The sequence below is a fragment of the Cetorhinus maximus genome, chromosome 9 (genome assembly GCF_964194155.1).
Source record: "Cetorhinus maximus chromosome 9, sCetMax3.hap1.1, whole genome shotgun sequence".
NCBI lineage: Eukaryota > Metazoa > Chordata > Chondrichthyes > Lamniformes > Cetorhinidae > Cetorhinus > Cetorhinus maximus.
The window spans coordinates 7604710-7627751 of record NC_135887.1 but is presented as its reverse complement, the minus strand read 5'-3'; the positions used below and the strand labels follow the sequence as shown (position 1 = coordinate 7627751).

The window sequence follows — 23042 nt, the reverse complement described above, 5'->3', positions numbered from 1 at the left end:
ATTAAGTGGTCCCGCTCACTTCATTTCCTGCTCCAGGAGCTTCACAAGAGTCCACCCATTGAGCCAAACACATGTATGATAGATCAGGGGGAGGTGACAAATCCCCTTACTTGGAGGACAATTCTTACCTAATTGAATTTTTAACAATGTTTTCATAGTTTTTAATAGCTTTCATGGTTGTTGTGGTGGGATTTAATGTTCAGTATTGTTACTTCAGTACTGGAATCATTACTACCACACCCAACATTCCAAATGTTTCTTTTTTGTGTCTACGAATGCAGTTAAACCTTTTCCCTACACTTAGCATTCATTTAAGATCATGTCAGTTAATTCAGTATCATTTCTTGTCACAGTCATAGATATCTCTTTGTTTCTAGTTAAATGACATATATAGTGTATTAGTTAAGCAGATTTGCCTGAAGCTAAATAATTTATTTTTTTTAAATAATTTTGAAGCAAAATTGTATAACCTCTGTTTTATTGCCTCTTGGAGTCTTGTTACTTTTAGACTAGCTGGTCTTGATTGACCATCAATTCTCCATAAACTGTCAATATCGCTCAATATTTGTTATTGTAAATTAAGGAACGTTTAGCTTGGATTGGAAAGATATCACTTTCAGTTTTTGACCTGATTAGTACCTGTACAAGTCAGTCAAATATTAAGGCAATTCCAAGTCAAACCCTCTCAATTCAATCACTGTATCCTACCACTGGAGCGACTGGTCTGCCAAATACGTTAGGCAATATGTTTTTCTAAAAATGCTGGTGTATACCGCCAAAAATGTTGTGCTATTGTCAACTATAGTCCAAAGATACTGAATGTAATGAAATGATGGCAAAGTTCCTTTCCACTAACCTATGATTTTTACCTCCAAAGGATTATGTGCTATGCAAAACAATGACAACGGAAAATGACTTTGATGAAGGATGGTCAGACGTGCATGTGCCTCCAATAACCCTGCAGAGGAAGGACAATTTCTTCAGGTCTGCCGCTATTACGAATGAACATATGGCTCCTCAGCTTTGGATGTGGATGAGAAAAACTGGATTTCTCACGCTTCAGTTGCTCCACACAACCTTGAAGCCCCTACAAAAGGAAAACATTGTGGATGCTGGAAATCAGAAATAAAAGCAGAAAATGTTGGAAAGACTCAGTAGGTCAGGCAGCATCTGTGGAGGGAAACAGAATTAGCTAACTGAATGTTGCCAGTCGGGCAGCTGGCTCGAGAAAGTGGGTCACTGGCACGCAGAGGTGGCCAGCGGGACTTACCTCACAATTTTACAGCTGGCAGCCAATTACCTTGCTCCTAAGAGCTGCCGGCCGAATCAGAGGACCAGCAGCTCAGCAGCGCCACCAGGAGTGGTGACCACTGTTGAGGCAGGTTAGAGACCTGCTGCATTCAGCAGATAAGGAAAAATACATTTTTAAAAATTGAGGGTTTGATTTGCTGGAGGGAAAACCCCTCCAGGGAAATCACTGGGGTTGCAAGTCTGCCTTTCCTGCCCATTGGTCAGTGTGCTATCAGCAAGATGCTGATGGCCTGATAAAATGGCCCTTAATAGGCCCTTTTCATATGTAAATTGGGGAATCCTAGTGGCAGGCAGCCTGCCAATTCCGATCCCAAGTTCAGTAAAATTTCCCGACGGCTGATCCACCTCGGCTCGCCACAATTTTACTAGCCCAGCCCTTGCCTCCCCACAAGCCTCCTAGGGGCCAGTAAAATTCAGCGTAGCACATCAGGCTGATGGTCTTTTGTAACCAATCTGAAACCTGAGCTGGAATTTTACCAGCAAGAGTGCAGTACCCCCATGGGGACCAAAAGCAGGTCCCGAGCCCATGCAGGTGGACAACATGGCCCGGGGTGATTTTACTGTGAGCAGCCAGTTAAGAAGCTGCACGGGGGTCGCCATCCAATTAACAATGGCGGCCTGCCTCTTGCAGCTGACAGCCCAACTAATAGGCGTAGCCCCTGCTCACGTGGCAGGGGGAAGGAGAGAGCGCCCCCATGTTGAGGCACCCTCAAAGATCAGGAAGGTTTTCTCTTAATCTTCCAGGGCTAGCCAGGCAAAACCCTGTGATCGGACCTTCCAGCGGTGGTGTCAGAGCAGAGGCCCACTGCTGCCTGAGGGGTGGGATGGATCTCCCGGGATCATGAAGAGCAGAGATAAGACAGCCCACCTCAGGAACCTTCTGGAAGATTGCCACAGTTTACCTAGTAGTCTCCACACTTGGGGTCCCGTCCCAACCCCAGTTAAATGCAAGCAGTGGCCATTAATTTTCCACTCAATTAAATTAATTGGCCGTCTGCCTCTGGCCCGCTAACAGCCAATGCCACTGCCTTTACCGCCTCTGAGAATATCTCGTGATGGCAGGAAAATATCGGGCTTCCCACCTGATGCCTTCTGCTGCCTTTTTATGAGCCCTCCCATCTCTCAGCCCAATCTTGAGAGGGTTGCTAAAATGCAGCTCTTTAACTCTTTTTCCACAGATGCTGCCTGACCTGCTGACTATTTGCGGCATTTTCTGTTTTTATTATTTGTTAATGAAGTACCAGTGGTGTGCAAATAATCCAAATGTTGATTCTATTTATTATACATTTGCTGTTGGACTTTCTATGAGGGGTAAATGTTTTTCTGTGAAAGGCACAGAGACACGTTTGTGCTTAAAATCTAGTTTTTTGCGAGACCTATGCTTTGGATCCTATAGAATAGAACATTGCAGTACAGAAGGAGGCCATTCAGCCCTTTGAGTCTGCTCCAGTTCTTTTGAGGAGGGATCCAGTCAGTCCTACCACAACGCCCCACATGCCCTCCCTCCCCCCCCCCCGCCCCCCCCCACCATACCCGCTGTTTCCCTATATTTGTTTCTCCAAGTATTTATCCTATTTCCTTTTGAACACTAATTTGAATCTGTGTCCCCCACAATATCAGGGAGGGAGTGCATTCCAAATCCTAACCACTCCATGTAAAAGTTTTTCCTCGTGTGGCCAGATGAGGCAGGCATGCTCGGGAGGCCCTCATAGCCACAGGATTCGTGGAGGATGATGATGATGAGATGCAGTGAGGACAATCCTGACATCCTCACCTTGCATCTGTGAATGTTTGACTCCAGTGTGGATAATGGCAGTGAACATAACCTCAGTGCTCAGGCTCATGTCATGGAGACGCAGCAGAGGCCCTAACTGTCGCTAGATTCCAGGAGGATGATGACAACATGCAGTGAGGACACTCCATAGATCTTAACACTGTCTGACTCCTGTCTGGCTGAGGGCAGCTCGCCTGCGCTCTGTGATCAGGGCCATATCGTGGAGAGGCAGCCATGAAACTTTAAATGCACCTGATCCTTTGACAGCTTTCAGCATCTGTTACGTTCAGGGGCACACCATCACCGGACACAGATCCTGTGGGGGGCCAGCCCCACCTCAAAGGTGCTGAGAGCACACAGAGAGAATGACAGAACTATGAAATGCCTGCCCACGACATTCTGGCAGCAATAACAAGCACCATCGAGGAGCAGGCATCGCTAATGTGCCCAGTGAGTGTGAAGCCGAACCGTCACTTTGTTCTGAAGGTTACACACTGCACAGGGAAGAAGCCCTGGACTGAGACAACTTTATCTTATACAGGAGCCAAGGTTTCACATCTGAGTGACACAAACACTGGTCATCATAACAAAGAGCCATAGGCAAGGAGACATTCTTGGGAGTTTATTTATAATAGTGAACATTATGTATAAGTGATTAACACCCATGCCCAGGCTGTGCAACTACATCTTCTTAACCTTCCTAACCCTGCCACTACGTGTTGGTGCTCCCCCAACATCCACAGCGGAGTTGGAGGCAGCCTGCTGATAGCTACACCCTGTCTGTGATGACCTTGGCGGGTGTCCTCTGGAGGGCAAGACCTGGAGGGCCCCGTCCTGCTTTGGGTGTCCTGCTGTGGGCCAGCTGCACCCTCCTTGGCCTGTGGAGCTGGAGCTGTGTGAGTCACAGGAAGATGCGATTTGGATCAGCTGGAAATTCCCAGAGTCACCTGGGTGGATGGCCCTGGGGTGTCGAGCTGCTGGTCCTCCTCGCTATGGGTGCCCAAGGGCCCCTGGCTGACCTCTTGAGGAGAAGGGAAAGCTGGATTGAGATCAAGCTGCCCCGTACCCCTCTTGCGTTGACACTGCTGTAGGCCAACTATGGCACCAGCGATGGAGCTCAGCCCACGCAGCAGTGCAGGACCGATGTCCTGGAACAAGGTCTGAATGGCGGCCTCCATTCTTCCAGTATTGACCATGATGCATTGGCATGCTGGCGCTATCACCTCGTACTGAAGGCAGACAGGCTTCTCCATTGTGCCTTGCAATCTGAGGAGTGCACCAGACATCGCTTCCTGATGTTCCCATGATTGCCTTTGCAGCTCCACCAAATGATTGAGGACCCAGTCCAGAGTCATCATCTGACATGGACTCAGCAGATTCCATTCCTCCAGCAGTCCTCCGACTGTCGGTGACCAAGGATGTCCCTGCTCCGCCTGCTGTGGGGCAGGTTGTGTGGTGTGTTCACCAGATTGTGATCCTGAGGCTACTTTACATCTAGGTCCCACTGAGGTGTGTGTCACTGCACTGGTGGAAGGTGTGGGTGAGCGCCGTGACAAGTCTTCACTGCTGCGGCCCTCAAGGTCCCGGGTATTTTCAGCGCTGGGGTCAGAGTTGCGGTTGCCTGGGTGCGATGTGTCAGATGTGTCTAGGAGAGAAAGTGAAGATTATCAGTGCTTGACAGCCACGTTGAACACAGAACAGTGGACTCAGAGTTTCATTTCGAGAGGGACGATGTGGTGCAGTATCCTGACGCGGGGGTTTGCCACCAACCTCACTGTCGCTGCAGGAATGGTTGATGTCCTCTCTGGCCAGCTCCAAGGTTCAACTTTTGAGTGGAGTGAGGGGGTTGATGTCCGGCACTCCAACCCCACCCTTCACCAGTCTGAGACCTCTCCCAGTGATTGTGCATGATCTTGTCCTGCATAAAGACAGATGGAGAGAGTGTGAGCAAGGCACATGCCAGGCCAAGTGAGAAGGATGGCAGGCTTATGTGTGTGTGGAGTGGAGCCATGGACAGGATGAGGAGGCAGTCTCCAGAAGAAATGAGGCTGGATGGAGATGTGAGGGTGTGTGTGAGAGAGTGAGTGGTGATGTCCCTTGAGCTGGCAGTGAGTGAGATTCCAGTAAGTGTGTGATGGGCTTGTGAGTGGGTGAGTTGAGATTGATGAGATGGTTGCCTTATCCTGGCGGCACGGATGGGATCATTCATCCATTTTCTGCACTGAATGGCCGACCTCTTGCGCGCAGCATTGGTGCTGACCACCTCTGCCACCACCTCCCAAGCTGGAGTGGTGAGACTGATGCACTTCTAGCAGCCAGAGCGGGGGTAGAGGACATCACGGCGGGTCTCCACGGTGTCCAGGAGGTGTACCAGGGATGCGCCACTGAACCATGGGGCTAAAATCTTCCTGGCCTTTGGGGCTGTGTCTTGACTGGAGCAGTCCTGAACTGCAAGCATTGAGAAGGTTGCACGCGGCTGCATTTTAAATATAACATCTGGCATGAGGAAGTGGCGAGGTAACAGTGTGGCAGGCCAATTGGAGACCACCCACCAGCAATCAGCGTGTTTCCTGTGACTGCATAATTTGAGGCAGGAAGGGGACAATACAGCAAGAAAACGTGCCATTGCGGCCGGCAGGTAAAACAATTTTTTACATGCCTGCTGCCGCATTTAGTGTAAATCTAAGATGATTCCACCCGAAAACTCAGATGCTTCACCCCATCCTCACAAGCCACATACCCACATCTCACAGCTTGCACACGCTGCCAGATGTTCACTCATGACAGGCACATCGGTCAAACAGATTGCACGACACTCACTGACACACCTTCCTCTCTGTCGCAGGACAACATGGCACACAACTAAAGGAAGCAGGTGCTATCCAGGGGAAGACAGGCGAACCCACATGCCTTAATCCCGATGGAGGAGACAACACTGGCCATTGATGGGATACCCTTTGCTGAGGCCATGGTCAGAGGCAGAGCTGAAACCATCAAAGATAACAGTATGCTCATGCCTAGTCCTTTTTCTCATATTCCTCTCAATCCACACTCATTTCTGATTTACAAACTGCAGATAGTGTAAGCACCTTAATTTCACCCGGACCTTGCATCATAACCTTACCCTTGTGCATTTTCCTTTCAAACATTCAAGGGATGCAGCCTGGCCAGGCAATAGAGGAACACCAAGGTGACAGTGATAATGAAGACACAGCACCATGATTTGATTTAACAGCTGCCAAATGAGATGCTGGCGCTGCATATTTTAGAAGAAGGATTAGATGTGTGATCTGTATGTGGCGAGTCACCGGACATGAATGGGCTGCAACTAGGGGCAGGGGGCAAGGACAGTGCAAGTGCCAGTTCACTGGAGTGTGAGGCCACACACGGGTTCTGCTGCAGAGGACTCGGATGAGGACTTCAATGGGGCAGCCTATACAAGAACACTGATGGGCATGCCGAACAAAATGCTTGGTGCATATCGTAGAGCCTGACGGAGTCTAGCATCAACTTGGCACAGAGCTTTACATAAAACTTGAAGCCTGCCCTTTCTATCCTGGAAGTGGTGGCCAACTCCATTTGCACACTTGTGGACCCAACTACAATGTAGCATCTGATGACTGTTGTCACAGCTACAATTGTAGCACAAGCAGCAGTCAATCTCTGAATACTGCAGTGGAAGCTGAGATTGCAAGGTCAGCTTGCTGCCAGCATAGCTGTGAATTACAGTGTGCAAGAGACTTGCAGGGTGTAAGAGATCCAGCAACCTGTCCTCCAACAGATAAGTGTTGTTGAGGCATTGCCCAGGAAAGCTTGCTGTCCTCCCTCAGAAAACACTATTTGTCCTCCCACCCCTGCCACTCTGCCAGTGCTCTTGCTATGGTCTATCAACCAGCCAGTTGGGCTAACGCCCATACCAAGATGGTACCTTCTAGGCCCAGAGCTGCTCGAGATCATCCTCCAAGGGTATCTGTGGTATTTGCCACTGAAAGACAGCAGACCTCCACCAGCCATGCTGCAACCATTGGAGCAGCACTGCATTGGAATATTAGGATACGCAAAGGTATGGAGAATGCAGGCGTCAAGGGTGATTACAAAAGCAAAATACTGCAGATGCTGGAAATCTGAAATAACAGAAAATGCGGTGGAGTGAAAGACAGTGTTTTGTTTCAGATCTGTGACCTTACATGAGAACCTCAAAGGTAATAACTTGGTTTGTGTGTGGAGCATAGCATAATTTCATTTATAACTTTGGTTTATAATGTTTATTTTATTTTTACATTGTTGCCAGATGGATGCTGTGATGAGCAGTGACAGAGGGAAGGTAAGGTCCTGGCACTGGCGAATGGAGAATTGGAGCTGTGGTTACTGCTAATGCACTTAGTTGAGTTCTTCAAGATAACCCGGACAGAATGGAGCTGTCTATGTTGCCTCCTTCCTACCTCTTTCTCATCTTCCTCTCCCTACTCCTCCTGCTCATGCTCATCCTCCTCAGCTGCTCACCATACAGCCGATGCAAAAGCCCCTTATGAATTGTGCAGTGTGTCATGCATGATGCCACCTACTCTACGGAGTACTGCAGGACTCTTGCAGAGCAGTCCAAGCAGTAGAAAGTCTCCTCTATCATATTTTCTGTGGCAGCCTGTCTTTCATTGTATGCATGCTGTGGATATGCGCATACGTTGCTAACTGGAGTCAGACATATTATCAGCTCCTATCTCTTGTCGCCCATTTTTGATTTGCCATGATGGCTCAAATGTAGTTGACACAGCAGACTGCTGCAAAACAAAAGCATCATGACTGCTGTGAGGATATTGAGCATTTTCATGTATGATTTCCTGCTTATGGTCATATACCATCTGAACATTGAGGGAGTGAAATCTCTTTCGGTTCCAGTATAGAATGGAGTTGATACGCAGTGCCACAAGGTGATGTATATGCAGTCAGTGGCTCTTACACCATGTGAAAACCTGCAATCTTAGCGAAGCCAGATACTTGTCTCTGGCAAGAAAGAGTGAAATGTAGTTGGCTCTCATTGAACAGAGAGCCTCAATGACCTCTCTTACATGATAGTGGACAGCAACTGCGAAATGTTACACACATTTCCAGCTCCAGCCTGGAAAGTGTCAGATGCATAAATTTCATCCCCCGAAATGTGGACCTTGTCCTGTCATGCAGTGTCCATTGTGGCTGCAGCAGGCTGCAGATTTCAGTGAGGACCTCCCTGCTGAAGCGCAGGTATGTCATACATTCATCCTTAACTGAGGCTCTAGTAGGAGACTTTCTCCCTGAACACGCTGGGTAGGTATGACCTCCTGAAAGAGAACCCTTCTCTCCGACCTCCTCCTACCTCTTCCAGTAGCTTGTCTGCTCTGTAGTACCTCTACTCATTCTCCAAGTCATACTGTATTCCAAAGAAAATGCCTAGCAATGCACACATGTTTGTGAGCAGCTAGTTTGTGCAGAAGCCTTAAAATGAGCAAAAACTCTTTGAGTACTGCCACACCACTCCCTGTAGACTTTTTCAACTTTTAAACAACTTAGAAAGCATGAAACTCTTGTAGAATCATTGCAACAGCCAGAAAACATCAACCAGCAACTAACCTTTAAGTAGTTGATGATCCCATTAAATAGCACTGGCGGCAGGTTCATGCCTGCTGCTGAACAATTTTTATTCAGCCTAGTATTCATGAAAAGAGAATAATACACCCCATGATAAAGCAATAATGTTGAATGTTTCCCTCTAAAGATTTTTTTTTTGTTTTCAGGATGAGTATCACTGGTGAGACTACATTTACGACATTCCCTAATCACCTTGCAATGACTGGTGGGCACTCGCAAACTGCTGCAGTTCTTGCAATCACAATACTTTCTAGCAATTGTAACATACAACTGAAGTCACTTGCTCACTTCAGAGAATATTAAGAGTGGTCTAGTTATTTATAAGCCAAATTAGGTAGGGGTGATAGGTTACCTTCCCTGCCACACATTCATAAACCAGTTGGGTTTTATGGCATTCAGCAGTTTTCATAGTATTTTTTCCATGTGAAAATTACCAATTTTATTGAATTCAATTTCGCAACTCACCAGAGTGACATATATCAATTGATAACCATTGTGCTACTAGGCCAGAATCATATTAGCTCCAATGCAACCCATTTTAATGAAAGGCAGTTTTGAAATTAAATGCAAGTATACAGACAAGACAAAAGTCCCCTTTAGTGAGTTACCATCTGTTTATTAGTGGTCAGATAATAACCTATCTGGTTGCTCTACAGCAAACATTTACAATTTTAAACTAATGTTCAGTATCTTTTTCAATCAGAAACTACCTCTTCAGATGCGCTGATACTTCAGAAGTAGTTTACACTAAGACACATAAAGGAAGGTGTATTTGTGTTCCTCTGCGAGACGTGACAGGGAGAGCTCTGGCAGTACTTGAAATTAATCTTGGGAAGCAAAAGCAACTCATGGCATATGAGTACACTGGCCTACGGAGGATGCTGAAGATTCTTCATGAAGCCTGCAACATAATCGTAAGAATGTCTACTGGGATACCACAGATATGGCTCTTAGGTAGTGATTTGCATCTATTCTTTTTGGGAATCTAGACCAATAACATGGCAAGAGTATGAATCAGCTGGGGTAGATGCATTGTTTCCAACTGGAGGTCAGATTGGTTAGGATCTGGAAAGCACTGCCTAAGAATGTGGTGGTGGCAGATTCAGTCATGGCTTTCAAGAGGTAATTGGATAATTATCTGGATAAAATTGTTGTAGGGCTACAGGGAAAAAGTGAGGGTGTGGGACTAGCTGAGTTGCTCTTACAGAGACTCAATGGCTTTCTTCTGTGCTGTAACCATTCTTGATTCCAACCCGTTTGCTGACAGGAAAGATAGTGTAATTCCAATTTCCAAGTAACTCTGGTGTCAGAGTTATATCAGTCTCATGTCAGAAATGGGTTTTATCCTATAACCAGCAACTTGAATGCAGTGAAATATGCTCGGAAAGAACAGTCACCTCAGGCTCAGCACAACTCCCCTACCCAACTCCCACATCATAAAGGTAACATTAATACCCGCAAAGCACCTACAATGAAAGTGCTCCACTGACAGTCAGTCGTGTAAGTAAAGAGTCCACAAACTCCAGTTCAGAAGATTGAACCTATAACCGAGGAACTTAATTCTAAATTCTCTGATCATACCAAGAGGAAAAGATCATTGAATATGAATTGTGGCCTCCACAATTTTCAACTAAGTTGTTGGCCTACAGAGTTTCTGTTTGGTCCTTGCTTTTTCCTTCTAAGAACAAGAACATAAGAAATAGGAGCAGGAGTAGGCCATTCAGCCCTTCAGGCCCACTCTGCCATTCAATGAGACCCTAGCTGACCACCTACTTCAACACCACTTTCCTGCACTATCCCTGTATCCCTTGGTGTTTGTACTATGTACAAATCTATCAATCTCAGTCTTGTACATACTCAATGACTGGGCCTCCACAGTCCTCTGGGGCAGAGAATTCCAAAGATTCACCACCACCTGAGTGAAGAAATTGCTCCTCATCTCAGTCCTAGATTGCCTGCCCCTTATTCTGAGGCTGTGTGCCCTAGTTCTATGCCACCCCCAGCAAAAGGAAACATCCTTCCTGCATCTACCCTGTCAAGCCCTCTAAGAATTTTGTCACAGAATTGTCAGGAATTGTCACGGGCGAGCCAGAAAATTTGACAGACCAGCAAAAGATCCGTTGGCTTTGGGTGGAAATTTTCAGCCCTGCCGTGGGCAAGACTGGAAAACCCCACCCTGTATTTCTGTTTTTTGTACCAAAGTGGATAACCTCTCATTTCTCCACATTATGTTCCATGTGCCAAATTTTTGCCCACTTGCTTAACCTCTCCAAATTCCTTGAAGTATCTATGCTTCTTCCTCACAACTCACACTTCCATTTAGTTTTGTGACATCTGCAAAATGGAAATATTACATTTAATCCACGTATCCAATATAAATTGTGAATAGCTGGGGCCCTTGTGATCCTTGTGGTACCCCACTCATCACAGCCCGCCAACATGAAAATGACCCGTTTATTCGTACTCACTGTTTTCTGTCCATTAACCAGTTCTCAATCCATGCCAGTATATCACGCCCAATCCCATGTGCTCTAAATTTGTTTACTAACCTCTTGTGTGGGACTTTATCAAATGTTTTCTGAAAATCTAAATATACCACATTCACAGATTCCCCCTTATCTATTCTACTAGTCATATCCTCAAAAAACTCCAAACTGATTTGTTAAACATGATTTCCCTTTCATAAATTCATGTTGACTCTGCCCAACCCTACCATTATTTTCTAAGTGTCCTGCTATCACATCCTTTATTATAGACCCTAGCATTGTCCCTATCACTGATATCATGCTTACAAGTCTATAGTTCCCCTTCTTCTCCCTCCCTCCTTTCTTAAATAGTGCAGTTACATTTGCCAACTTCCAATCTGCAGGAACCATTCCAGAGTCTATAGAATTTTAAAAGATGACCACCATCTGGAGACCATTCTGGTCTCTGTTGTACTTTATGGCTTTAGCATTGCCAAGAAAATGGAAGGAGCTATTATTTGGGATTATTCAGTGAATTATTTCTGTTTAAATTTTACATTTTTTCCCTCTTGCATTCTCACTCTAACACTTTGCAACAAAACATGACTCAGTGAGTGAACTGTGCACAAATCTTTTTATTGAACATGATGCACCACCTAAATGGTTTACATCAATCTGTTGTCTGAACTAAAACATGCTTCTATTTTAAATAGTTAACACCACAACGGTGTAATCGGTGGTGAGCTTTCACTTGTTACTCATGCTTTTAGAAAAGTAACATTGTGCCATTTCACTATGTAAGTTACTTGGATCATAAAGTTAGGCTTTGTAGATAAAAGTTTGTGTGCTGTATATTCATCAAATTATGCACCTGATATAGTTTCTCAGTTGGTGAGAGGCAACTTTTTGTGGATTAATTAAAAGCCTATTGCTGATTATACAGCCCTTGTGGCCTAATGGAAAAGACACTGGCCTCCTAAGCCAGAGGTTATGGGTTCAAGTCCCATCTGTGGTGGAGTAAAGTTTGGTCCAGAAACAAAGCCTTTTCTCTAGACATTGTCACATTCTGGGGAATCTGAAAACAGCATGAGTGGAGAGGCAGTCAGGAGATTGAAAACAGCACAGGTGGAGAGGCAGTTGGGAGTCTGAAAGCAACTTGAAAAAACAAATAGTGACATCACAGCAAAGAAGCAATTTGATTAGTTGGAGAAGAAGCTAGCTGTTGATGGTGAGTATCTAGTAAGTGGTTAAGTTTCAATTTGTTCCTAGGATTTAAAATAGTATAGGCACTGTGCTTTTGTGAGTTGATAGTAAGTTGATTGGCCAGTAAGTACTTAGTATTAGGGACAGTGTGTCAATAGCTAGTTTAAGACACAAGAGTTAAGGTAGATCTATAAATAGAATAGAACTAAAACTTAAATTATTTCATTTTACTTTTAAACACCTAAAACACATAACTGTGTAGTTAAGAAACATGTAACTTTTAATTGTCAGTGGTACGAACATTTAATAAACACAGTAAATTGTAGCATACATAGGAATTACTCTAAGTTTTTTAAGAAAGTAATTAAACTAAATTAACTAAATAACATAAGTAACAATGGCAGGTCAGGTGTTATGTTACAGCTTGGAATGTGGGAGTTTTAGGACACCAAGGCTATCCAGGACAAAAACATCTGCAGAGATTGCAGCTAGAGGAATTCTGGATCAGGATTATTGATCTGGAAACCAAACTGCAGACACTGCGCAACATAAGGGAGGGTGAGAAATAGCAGGACACTACCCGGTACCAGGGTTTGGGACATCTGCTCTGCTCAGGGCTGGAGAGGAACTTGCAGTGAGAAGGGGAGGATCCAGTTGTTGTGGTCCATGTAGATACTAACGACATAGGTAGGACAAGGAAAGAAATTCTGTTTAGTCAGTATGAGGAACTAGGTACCAAATTAAAAAAGCAGACCTCAAAGTAATAATCTCTGGATTATTATCTGAGCCACGTGCAAATTGGCATAGGGCAAATAAGATTAGACAGATGTATGTGTGGCTCATGGACTGGCGTGGGAGAAGTGGGTTCTGGTTTGTGGGGTACTGGGGAAAGTGGGAGCTATACAGTTGGTATTATTGTGATTTATTATCAAGTAAGTTTGTGGGTGTGAGGCAGATGGTTCTGTCTGTGTGATTTAATTAAATTAGAGTCAGATAGGCTGCAAGCTTGAAATTGTCAAAAGTAGTTAGGGGTAAAAGGCACTTGAAATGCTAATGAGTAAACATGGACGAGGTCTTAGCATGGAGGATGTGAAGGAAATTTGCATTTTTAGATAAGTGAAGGAGTCGTTTGGGTTTCAAAGAGATGGTAGGATGTTTACAACTAACAAGATAAATAGGGCAAGGTTATTATGTTTATTTTTTCCAAAAAGTACTGACCCTATTGACAACATGAAAGATTTTTATATTATGGGAAAAGTATATTTTCAAAGACATATAGAACAATGGAATTTACAGATTAAAGAGAGAGAAACATGTATAAGGAAGGAAGGTGATGTTGTAGGGACATATAAGAACTAAAAGGAGTGTGTAAATTAACCTTGGGGAAGCCTTCAGCCATGTTTGCAGAAGTCTGCTGGGTCCAGTAACTAAAGTTGACTGGATGCTGTGGTAAATTTGCTGGTTTGCTACTTAAATTTAAAATTTATTTTGAATTATTGCCTTAGAGAGGGTGTGTAGTTGGGAGCCAGTTTAATTAGGAATCTTGAGATTTGTTATAATATTAAGTAACTATAATCTTATGTATGTGCTTTAAATCTTTTTTTTAATAATAAATGTTTTCATTTAGCTTTTAAAATCTCTAAAGGTGTTAGTGGACTCATTACTTCTGAATTCAGTGCCCAAATCTTCTCGTAATAAATACAAATTGCAAAACTGTTGTGATAGCATGGCCAAGTTTCCCTTGTGGATTTGGTCCACCTGGCACACATCACCTGCCATGTCATCTTAAAACTGTAGGCTCTTTGTGGGATATTTGAAATTCTTTGATTGGCTTGGAGTTGATGAATCTTAAGGCTACGAGTACAAGAAGAACATAGAACTCAGGAGTTGGTGTTGAGGGATTTTAAAGTGGTGAGACTGCAAAAATGGCTTTATCCATAGCTAAGACTTTTCTGGGAGCAGAAGACTTAACTCTGATTGGTTTACAAAAAGTATCTGAGGCTAAGTTAGCAGAATTGGTGGATAAGTTGCAGTTGAGATTAACTGTAGGACCAAAGAAAGCAGACATAATTGAAGTGATAGCACAGCATTTGAATTTGGAAGGGATACCTGAAACTAGTGAGTCACAGCTGGGGATAGTGAGCTTTCAGTTACAAATGAAGAGGCTTGAACATGAACAAGTAATGGAAATGAAAAAACCGGAATTGGAAGCAAAAGAAAAGGACCGGGCATTTCAGAGGGAGCAAGCAAAAGGCAGGAGAGAGAAAGAAAACAGGAAAAGAAATTGGCACTGGAGAAATTAGCAAGGAAGGAAAGAAGGAAGGAGAGGGAGTGAGAATATCATCTTAAAAAGCTGGAAGTTAAAAAAGAGATCTCAGAGGCTGAGGGAAGTTCTGAGGATGAAATGACCACTTCCTATCTAAAGCCCAGTGGGGAGATGTTTATATTTGTGCAGGCACTTCCGAAGTTTGAAGAAAGGGAGGTGGAAGTGTTCTTTATCTCATTTGAGAAGATAGCTAAGCAGATGAAATAGCCATAAGAAATCTGGACATTGCTTTTACAGGTAGAGCTCATGAGGTTTATGCTTCACTGTCAGAAGTATTGGTGAATTATGATATAGTAAAAAAGGCTATTTTGAATGTATATGTATTGGTTCCTGAGGCAGTAGAAAGTTAGGAATATAAGGAAACAGCTTGATCAAACTTATATTGAGTTTGAGAGAATAAAACAAAGTAATTTTGACCAGTGGATACGGGCATTAAAGGTAGAGACAACATATGCAGCTCTTAGGAAGTAATTCTTTTGGAAGAATTTAAAGATTCAATTCCTTTAGTAGTGAGGAGTGTGGAGGAACAGAGGGTTAAAACAGCAAAGCTAGCAGCAGAGATAGCCGATGATTATGTGTACGTCCATAAATCAAAACCTTTTTTTTGACACCCTTTTCAATCTGAGAAGGATAGAAAATGGGAAGGTGAGAGGAAGGTATGTAGTCAAGAAAGAGAAGGAACAGCTGGAGGCTCTAAGAAAATTTCACCTCAGACTAGGAAGGAAGGTGTTGAGAGTGGAAGAGATGTAAGAAAGCTTAAATGTTTTCATTGTAATAAGAATGGCCATATGAAGTCAATGACCTGGGGGTTAAATGGAAAATCTTGTGGAGTAGTAGGAACTACGAAAGGTGCTATAAAGTCAGAGGTTTTAGAACAAGACAAACTGATTGGATTTGGTCAAGTAGAAAAGCAAGCACAAGTATTAGTCGAAGGTGTGAAAATGGGTTCACAGCCTATTCAAAGGAATGTTGAAAGGCAAGTTGCAGACATGTTTAAAGATTTCATCTGTGAGGGGAAAGTTTTTTCATGTGTACAAGGTGGAGTTGGCAAAGATATACAAATTTTAAGGGATACAGGAGCTAGTCAATCCTTAATGTTATGGGATAGTGATATTTGCTGTCCAGAGGGAATTTTGCAGGAAAAGATATTAATAAGGGGAATTCATGGAGAAACAAAACGTTTTCCATTGTGGAAGATAAATGTAAAGAGTAAGTTGAAAACAGGTGAGGTGATTGTTGGAAAAATTACCCATTGCAGGGGTCAATTTATTTTAGGTAACGATATAGCTGGGTCACAGACGATGTGATGCTTACAGTAGTCAAGCAGCCTGTGGAGGTGCACTCAACAGAGGTGTTGCAGAAAGAACATCCTGGATTGTTTCTAGATTGTATAGTAACAAGATCACAAACTCACAGGTTAAAACAGGAAGAGGAGGAATTTAAAAGTTAGGGAAAAGATGCTGACATCCAATTAGCTGATACTATCTTTGATAAGATTGTTCAGGAAGAGAGAATGGAGGAGAATGAAGCTGAAGTGTTTAGATCAAGGAAGTTGGTAGAGTTACAGCAGAAGGATCCACGAATAAAGCAGTTATATCACACAGCTTACTCAGAAACAGAGGCAGAATGTATTCCATAATGTTATTACCTAAAAGGTAATGGGCAGAATTTTCTGCCTTCTGGGCGGGCAGGCCCGACCCAATCTCCGGTGGGCGGGGATCTGATCCCCGCCGGAGAAGCAGGCCCCACCGCCATTTTACGTGGGCGGGCCAATTAAGGCCCGCTCAGTGTGACGTCCTCCGGGAAGCGCCGGTGGATCAGGTTTCATGTTTTTTCTATTCCCTGCCGGGGCTCCTAGCCTGCCCACCAACCTTAAAGTTGGACAGGCAGGTCCTTTAATTGTTTCAATGATCCTGTCAATGGCCTCAATTGGCCAATGACAGGTCGGTGGGCCCGCAGCTGATTTTGCTCAGGCCCGTCTTCCTGAAGATTTAAATGGGGCGGGATGACGTCAGGGGTTCCCCGCTTCATTTTACGTGTCGGCGAGCGGCCCCGCCCCCTGCTTGCCGACGGCAAAATTCAACCCAATGTGTTAATGAGGAAGTGGAGGCCATTTCATGTTTCAGCAGATGAAAAATGGATGTTAGTGCATCAGATAGTTAAACCATCTGGGTACAGAAATGAAATATTGAGAGCAGCTCATGAAATTCCAATAGGAGGACATTTAGGAATTAAGGAGACTCAGGCGAAAGTACAAAAACATTTCTTATTGGCCTGGATTGCAAAGAAAGGTAGTCAAATTCTGTAGAACATGTCACACATCAAGTGACAGGAAAACCTCAAGCAGTGATTAACCGGCACCTTTAATTCCGATTCAGGCAATTGAGGAACCTTTTACTGGGGTCCTGACCGATTGTGTAGGGCTCCTCCCTAAGACTAAAAGTGGACATCAGTACCTGCTGACAATCATGGATGTGTCTACAAGGTTTCCGGAAGCAAAACCATTCCAAAATATTACAGCAAAGAGAATTGTGGAAGAGTTGACTAAATTCTTTATCAGATGTGGTTTGCCAAAAGAAATACAATCGGATCAAGGTTCAAATTTCATGTCAAAGCTGTTTAAGGAAGTAATGAAAAGCTTGGGGATAAAACAGTTTAGGTCAACAGTCTATCATCCTGAATCACAATCTGCTTTGGAAAGATAGCATCAAACTTTGAAAACCATAATGAAGGCTCATAGTCAAGACTATCCACAAGATTGGGATAGGGGTATTCCATTCTTGTTATTTGCTATTAGGGATGATCCTAATGAATCAACAGGATTTAGTCCTTTCGAATTAGTCTATGGTCATGAGGTAAGGGGTGCACTTAAGTTGATTCAAGAGAAGTTAGTGGATAAGGATTCAGAAACTACTCTCCTGGGTTATGTGACAAACTTCAGAGAAAGATTGAACAAGGCACATGAGTTAGCTAAGGATCATTTAAATATATCATAGGTGATGAAAGCGAAGGCAGATAAGGGGGGCACAGCTCGCAGTTTTGTTGTTGGGGGAAAAGTTAGTTTTGTTGCCAGTATCAACTAAACCATTAAAAACCAGGTTTAGTGTGCCTCAACAAATTGAAAATAAATTAAGTGAAGTGAATTATTTAGTAAGAACTCCAGATAGAAGAAAAACCCAGAGGGTGTGTCATATAAATATGCTCAATAGGTACTTTGATAGGGAGGATAACCAAAAAGAAGATGTATTAGTAGCAATGTCTCAGGAAAAGGAAGTAGGAATGGAAGATTCTGAAATTGACTTTCCTCAAATTCAAATGAACAATGAGGAAGTGCTTAAAATTTGAATACTGAGTTTCCTTCCAGATAAGAATTGAAGTGACTTGAGAGAGCTTTTGCAGTCACAAAGAACTATCTGTTGGGTTAAATTGGGGAAAATCAAAGGTATACATGATGTAGATGTGGGGAATTCCGTTCCAATCAAGCAACATCCTTATAGGTTGAGCCCGGTAAAATTATCACAAGTGAAAAAAGAAATTGAATTTATGCTGAAGAATGACATTATTGAGATGAGTTGCAGCAATTGGAGTTCACCTATTGTGATGGTACCAAAACCGTATGGAACACAAAGACTGTGAGTGGATTATCGAAAAGTGAATGCAATGATGAAAGCGGATTTATATCCTATTCCACTGTTGAAAGATTGCATTGAGAAAGTAGGACAAGGTTTATCAGAAAGATTCACTTGCTGGGAGGATATTGGCAAGTACCATTATCAGAGAGAGCAAAGGAGATATTGGCTTTTGTAATGCCAGATGGACTATATCAGTTTAAAGTTGTGCCATTAGGTATGAAAAATGCACCAGCAACATTTCAAAGACTGATAAAGTGATTGTAGGACTGAGCAATTGTGCTGTTTATGTTGACAACTTGATAGTTTTCAGTCAAATGTGGGAGGAGCATTTACAACATCTGAAAGAACTGTTTGATCGACAGCAAGAAGCTAACTTGGTGGTGAACTTGGTGAAGAGCGAGTTTGCAAAAGCGCAAGTTACATATCTAGGCCATACCATTGGACATGGTAAGGTGGCTCCGAGAGTCTGAAAGTAAAAGCTATCATGAATTTCCCCCTGCCTACAACAAAATGAGAAGTTTTGAGATGTCTGGGCATGAGTGGATTTTACCAAAAGTTGGTACCAAATTTTGCCTGTGTGGTTGCTCCATTGATAAAACTATTAAAAAAGAACAAGACGTTTCGATGGACACTGGAGTGTCAGAAAGCATTTGACAGTTTCAAAATGGTATTGACTGTAATACCAGTTATGACAGCACCTAATTATGTCAAGCAACTTAAGTTGGCAGTTGACGTAAGAGGTGTAGGTATTGGTGCTGTACTGTTGTAAGAAGATGAAACTGGAGTTGAGAAACCGATAGGATATTTTTCATGAAAGCTGAATGTATAACAGAGAAGATATTCAACCATTGAAAAGGACACTCTGGGTCTGGTATTAGCATTGCAGCATTTTGAGGTTTATGTTGCAGGCAATTCTTCAGAAACAATTGTTTTTGCAGACCATGATCCTTTAAAATCTCTAGAGCAGAATTTAACCCATGTCGGGCTGGCTCGGCGGGGGTGAGCGGGGCAGTCAGGAAGCCAACCACTGTCCGCGGTCGGGGCCAGAAGGTGATTTCATGCTGGCAGGCCAGTTAAGGCCCGCCCAGCGTATAACATGAGTGGCAGTGCTCAGCGCTGCCTGCACGGGCGGGGAGGGCGTGCGAGCAGGGCAAGCGCGAACTGCACACTCAAGTGCCATTTGCAGATCTCCGAGGCACAGAGCTGCCTCAGGGAGATGAACAGATTTTTTTTTAAACTAAAGATTTTATAAATGTGGGTGAGGTTTCCAAAAGAGTGCTACGCTGCTTGGCCTTTTAGCCTGTCCGCCAACCGTAAGGCTGGACGGACAGTGGAAAATTTCTTTCAGTTAACTTTTTAATGGCCTTAATAGGCCTTTTAATTGTTGGCAGGCGCACACCCACCGACTGAAATATCGCGTGTCATTTTACATTCGGTCGGGTCAGGTGCGTGCCTGCCCACCAATCTAAAAATTTTACCCCTGGACAAATGTCGAGACCGCATTGAAAGACTGTTCAGATGGAGTTTATTACTGCAACCATCTAATTTACAGATTATACATGTGGCTGGATGAGAAAAACTAATTACAGGTGCATTGATGAGAGTTTAAAGCTGAAAGGAAACTGGACATTTAAAACCTGGACACTGGACTGAAATGACCTCTGTTGATACAAAGGATTTGTATATATTGCTATGTTAATGCATGTACCTGGTAATGTAATGGTTTGTCTATATAGATAAGTATAGTAAATAATGTAAGATGGGTTGAGAAAAAGAAGCCGTCTTTTAAAATTATGACGGTTCATTTTTTTGTGAGGACAGATGTGTCATGAAACTATAATCATTTTCATAATATTATTGTGGTTTATTGTCAAGTAGTTTATGGGTATGAGTGTAGATGATTCTCACTGTGTGATTTAATTAAATTAGAGTCAGATAGGCTGCAAGTTTGAAATTATCAAAAGAAGCTAGGGGTAAAAGGCATTTGAAATGCTAATCAATAAATATGGATGAGATCTTAGCATGGAGAGTGTGAAGGAAATTTGCATTTATAGTTAAGTGAAGGAATTGTTTGGGTTTCAAAGGGATGGTAGGATGTTTACAACTAACAAGATAATTAAGGTAAAGTTATTCTGTTTATTTTTCCCAAAAGGTACTGACCATATAGGCAACATGAAAGATTTTTATATTATGGGAAAATGACATTTTCAAAGACATATAGAACAATGGAATTTATAGATTAAAGAGAGAGAAACATATATAAAGAAGGAAGGAAGGTGTTGTTGTGGGGACATATAAGAGCTGAAAGGAGTGTGTAAAACAGCCTTGGGGAAGCCGTCAGCCGTGTTTGCAGAAGTCTGCTTTGTCCAATAACTAAAGTTGGAGAAAAGCCTTTGAAATTCCACTGTCAAGTGGGTGCTGTGGTAGATTTTCGGGCTTGCTATTTAAATTTAAAATCTATTTTGGACTGTTACCTCAGAGAGGGTGTATTGGGAGTCAGTTTAATTAGGAATTTTGGGATTTGTTATAATATTAAGTAACTATAATCTTATATATGTGCTTGAAATTTTTTTGTTAATTAATGTTTTAATTTAATTTTTAAAATCTCTAAAGGTATTAGTGGACTCATTACTTCCAAATTCAGTGCCCAAATCTTCTCGTAATAAATACAAATTGCAAAACCATTGTGATAGCGTGGCTAAGTTTCCCTTGTGGATTTGGTCCACCTGGCGCACATTACCTGCCACATCATAACATGGGAAGATGTGGTAAATTAAAGAGTATAGACAAGGTAAGAGAGGAAGGTATTAATTTGGGAAATGATAAACAGACCATAACAGGGAGGGACGGAGAGTACAAGTCAAAAAGTAAACCAATACATAAGGCTACAGGTTACAAAAATAATAAAAGGACAAAATTTAAGGCTCTGTATCTGAAAGCATGTAGCACTTAAAACAAAACAGATGAAATAATAGTGCAAATAGAGATAAATAAGTAGCCATTACAGAGACATGGCTACAGGATGGGACCTGAACAATGAAGGGTATATGACATTTAGATAGGATAGGAAGTTAGGAAAAGGTGGAGGGATAGCTCTGTTAATTAAAGATGACATTAGCACAATAGAGAGGGATGACCTAAGTTCAGGAAACCAGGATATAGAAGCAGTTTGGGTAGAGATGAGGAATTATAAAGGCAAGAAGCTATTTGCGGGAGTGGTGTACAGGTTCCCTAACAGTAATCACATAGTAGGATGGGGTATCAAAGAAGAAATAGTGGGAGCTTGTCAGAAAAGTATGGCAAATATCATGGGGGTTTTTAATCTATACATAGATGGAAAAATCAGATGGGAAAAGGTAACGTAGACGACAAATTCATAGAATGTTTTAGGGATAATGGCATGTTCTGGAGCCAACCAGGGAGGAGGCTGTACCAGACCTGGTATTGCACAATGAGATAGGATGAATTAATGACCACATAGTGAAGGCATCCCTAGATAGCAATGATCATAATATGATTGAATTTTGCTTTCAGTTTGAGGGAGAGAAGAGTGAGGCTAACACTAGAATTTTAAACTTAAATAAAGGCAATTACGAGGGCATGAAAGCAGAGCCAGTGAAAGTGAACTGGCAATTTAGGTTAAGGGGTAGGTCAGTAGAGATCCAGTGGTAGACATTTAAGGAGATGTTTCAGAATACACAGAATAGTTACATTCCAGCAAGAAAGAAAAATTCCAAGGGGAGGATCCACCATCTTTGGTTAACTAAAAAAAATTCAAGATCGCATCAAAATTAAAGAAAAAGCATATAATTGTGTAATGATGGGCGGCAGGTCAGAAGATTGGACAGAATATAAAAAACAGCAAAGAATGACTGAAAGATTAATAAGGAGGGAAAAATTAGAGTATGAGAGAAAGCAAGCTGGAAATATACAGACAGACAGCAAGAGTTTCTATAGATATTTGAAGAAGAAAAGAGTTAAGAAAGTGAGCGTTGGTCCTATAGAAAGTGAGTCTGGGGCATTAATAATAGAAAATAAGGAGATGACAGATGAATTGAACAGGCATTTTGCATCGGTCTTCAATATAGAGGATACAAGTAACATCCCAAAAATAACTGTAAATCAGGAATTGGAAAGGAGGAAGGAACTCAAGAAAGTTACAGTCACCAGGGAAGTGGTACTTAGAAAATTGTTGGAACTGTGGGTTGACAAGTCCCTGGGTCCTGATAGGCTTCATACTAGGGTCTTAAACGAAATGGCTAGTGAGATAGTTGATGCATTGGTTTTAATTTTCCAAAATTCACTAGATTCGGGGAAGGTTCCATTAGGTTGGAAAATAGCTAATGTAACTCTTTTATTCAAAAAGGGAGACAGAAAGCAGGAAACTATGTGCCGGTTAGCTTAACATCTGTCATAGGGAAGATGTAAGAAGCTATTATTAAAGATGTTCTAACAAGGCACTTAGATAAATTGAAGGTAATCAGGCAGAGACAGCATTGCTTTGTGAAAAGGAAGCCGTGTTTAACCAATTTATTGGAGTTCTTTGAAGAAGTAGCAGGTGCCATGGATAAAGGGGGACTGGTAGATGTGCTGTACTTGGATTTTCAGAAGGCATTTGATAAGGTGACTCATCAAAGGTTATTGCGGAAAATAAAAGCTCATGTTGTTGGGTAATATATTGGCATGATTAGAAGATTGGCTAGCTAACA

General features: G+C 42.6%; 1 protein-coding gene across 1 annotated transcript in view; it reads left to right on the top strand.

Moving 5' to 3' along the window:
- The window catches only part of LOC144684285 (EF-hand calcium-binding domain-containing protein 5-like), a 207835-nt gene that overhangs the window by 169189 nt on the left and 15604 nt on the right, over positions 1-23042 (top strand). Inside the window, exons 13-14 of the mRNA XM_078547914.1 lie at positions 878-984; positions 9411-9661. Coding sequence (XP_078404040.1) covers positions 878-984; positions 9411-9661 — 358 coding nt within the window. The remainder of the gene's footprint in view (positions 1-877; positions 985-9410; positions 9662-23042) is intronic.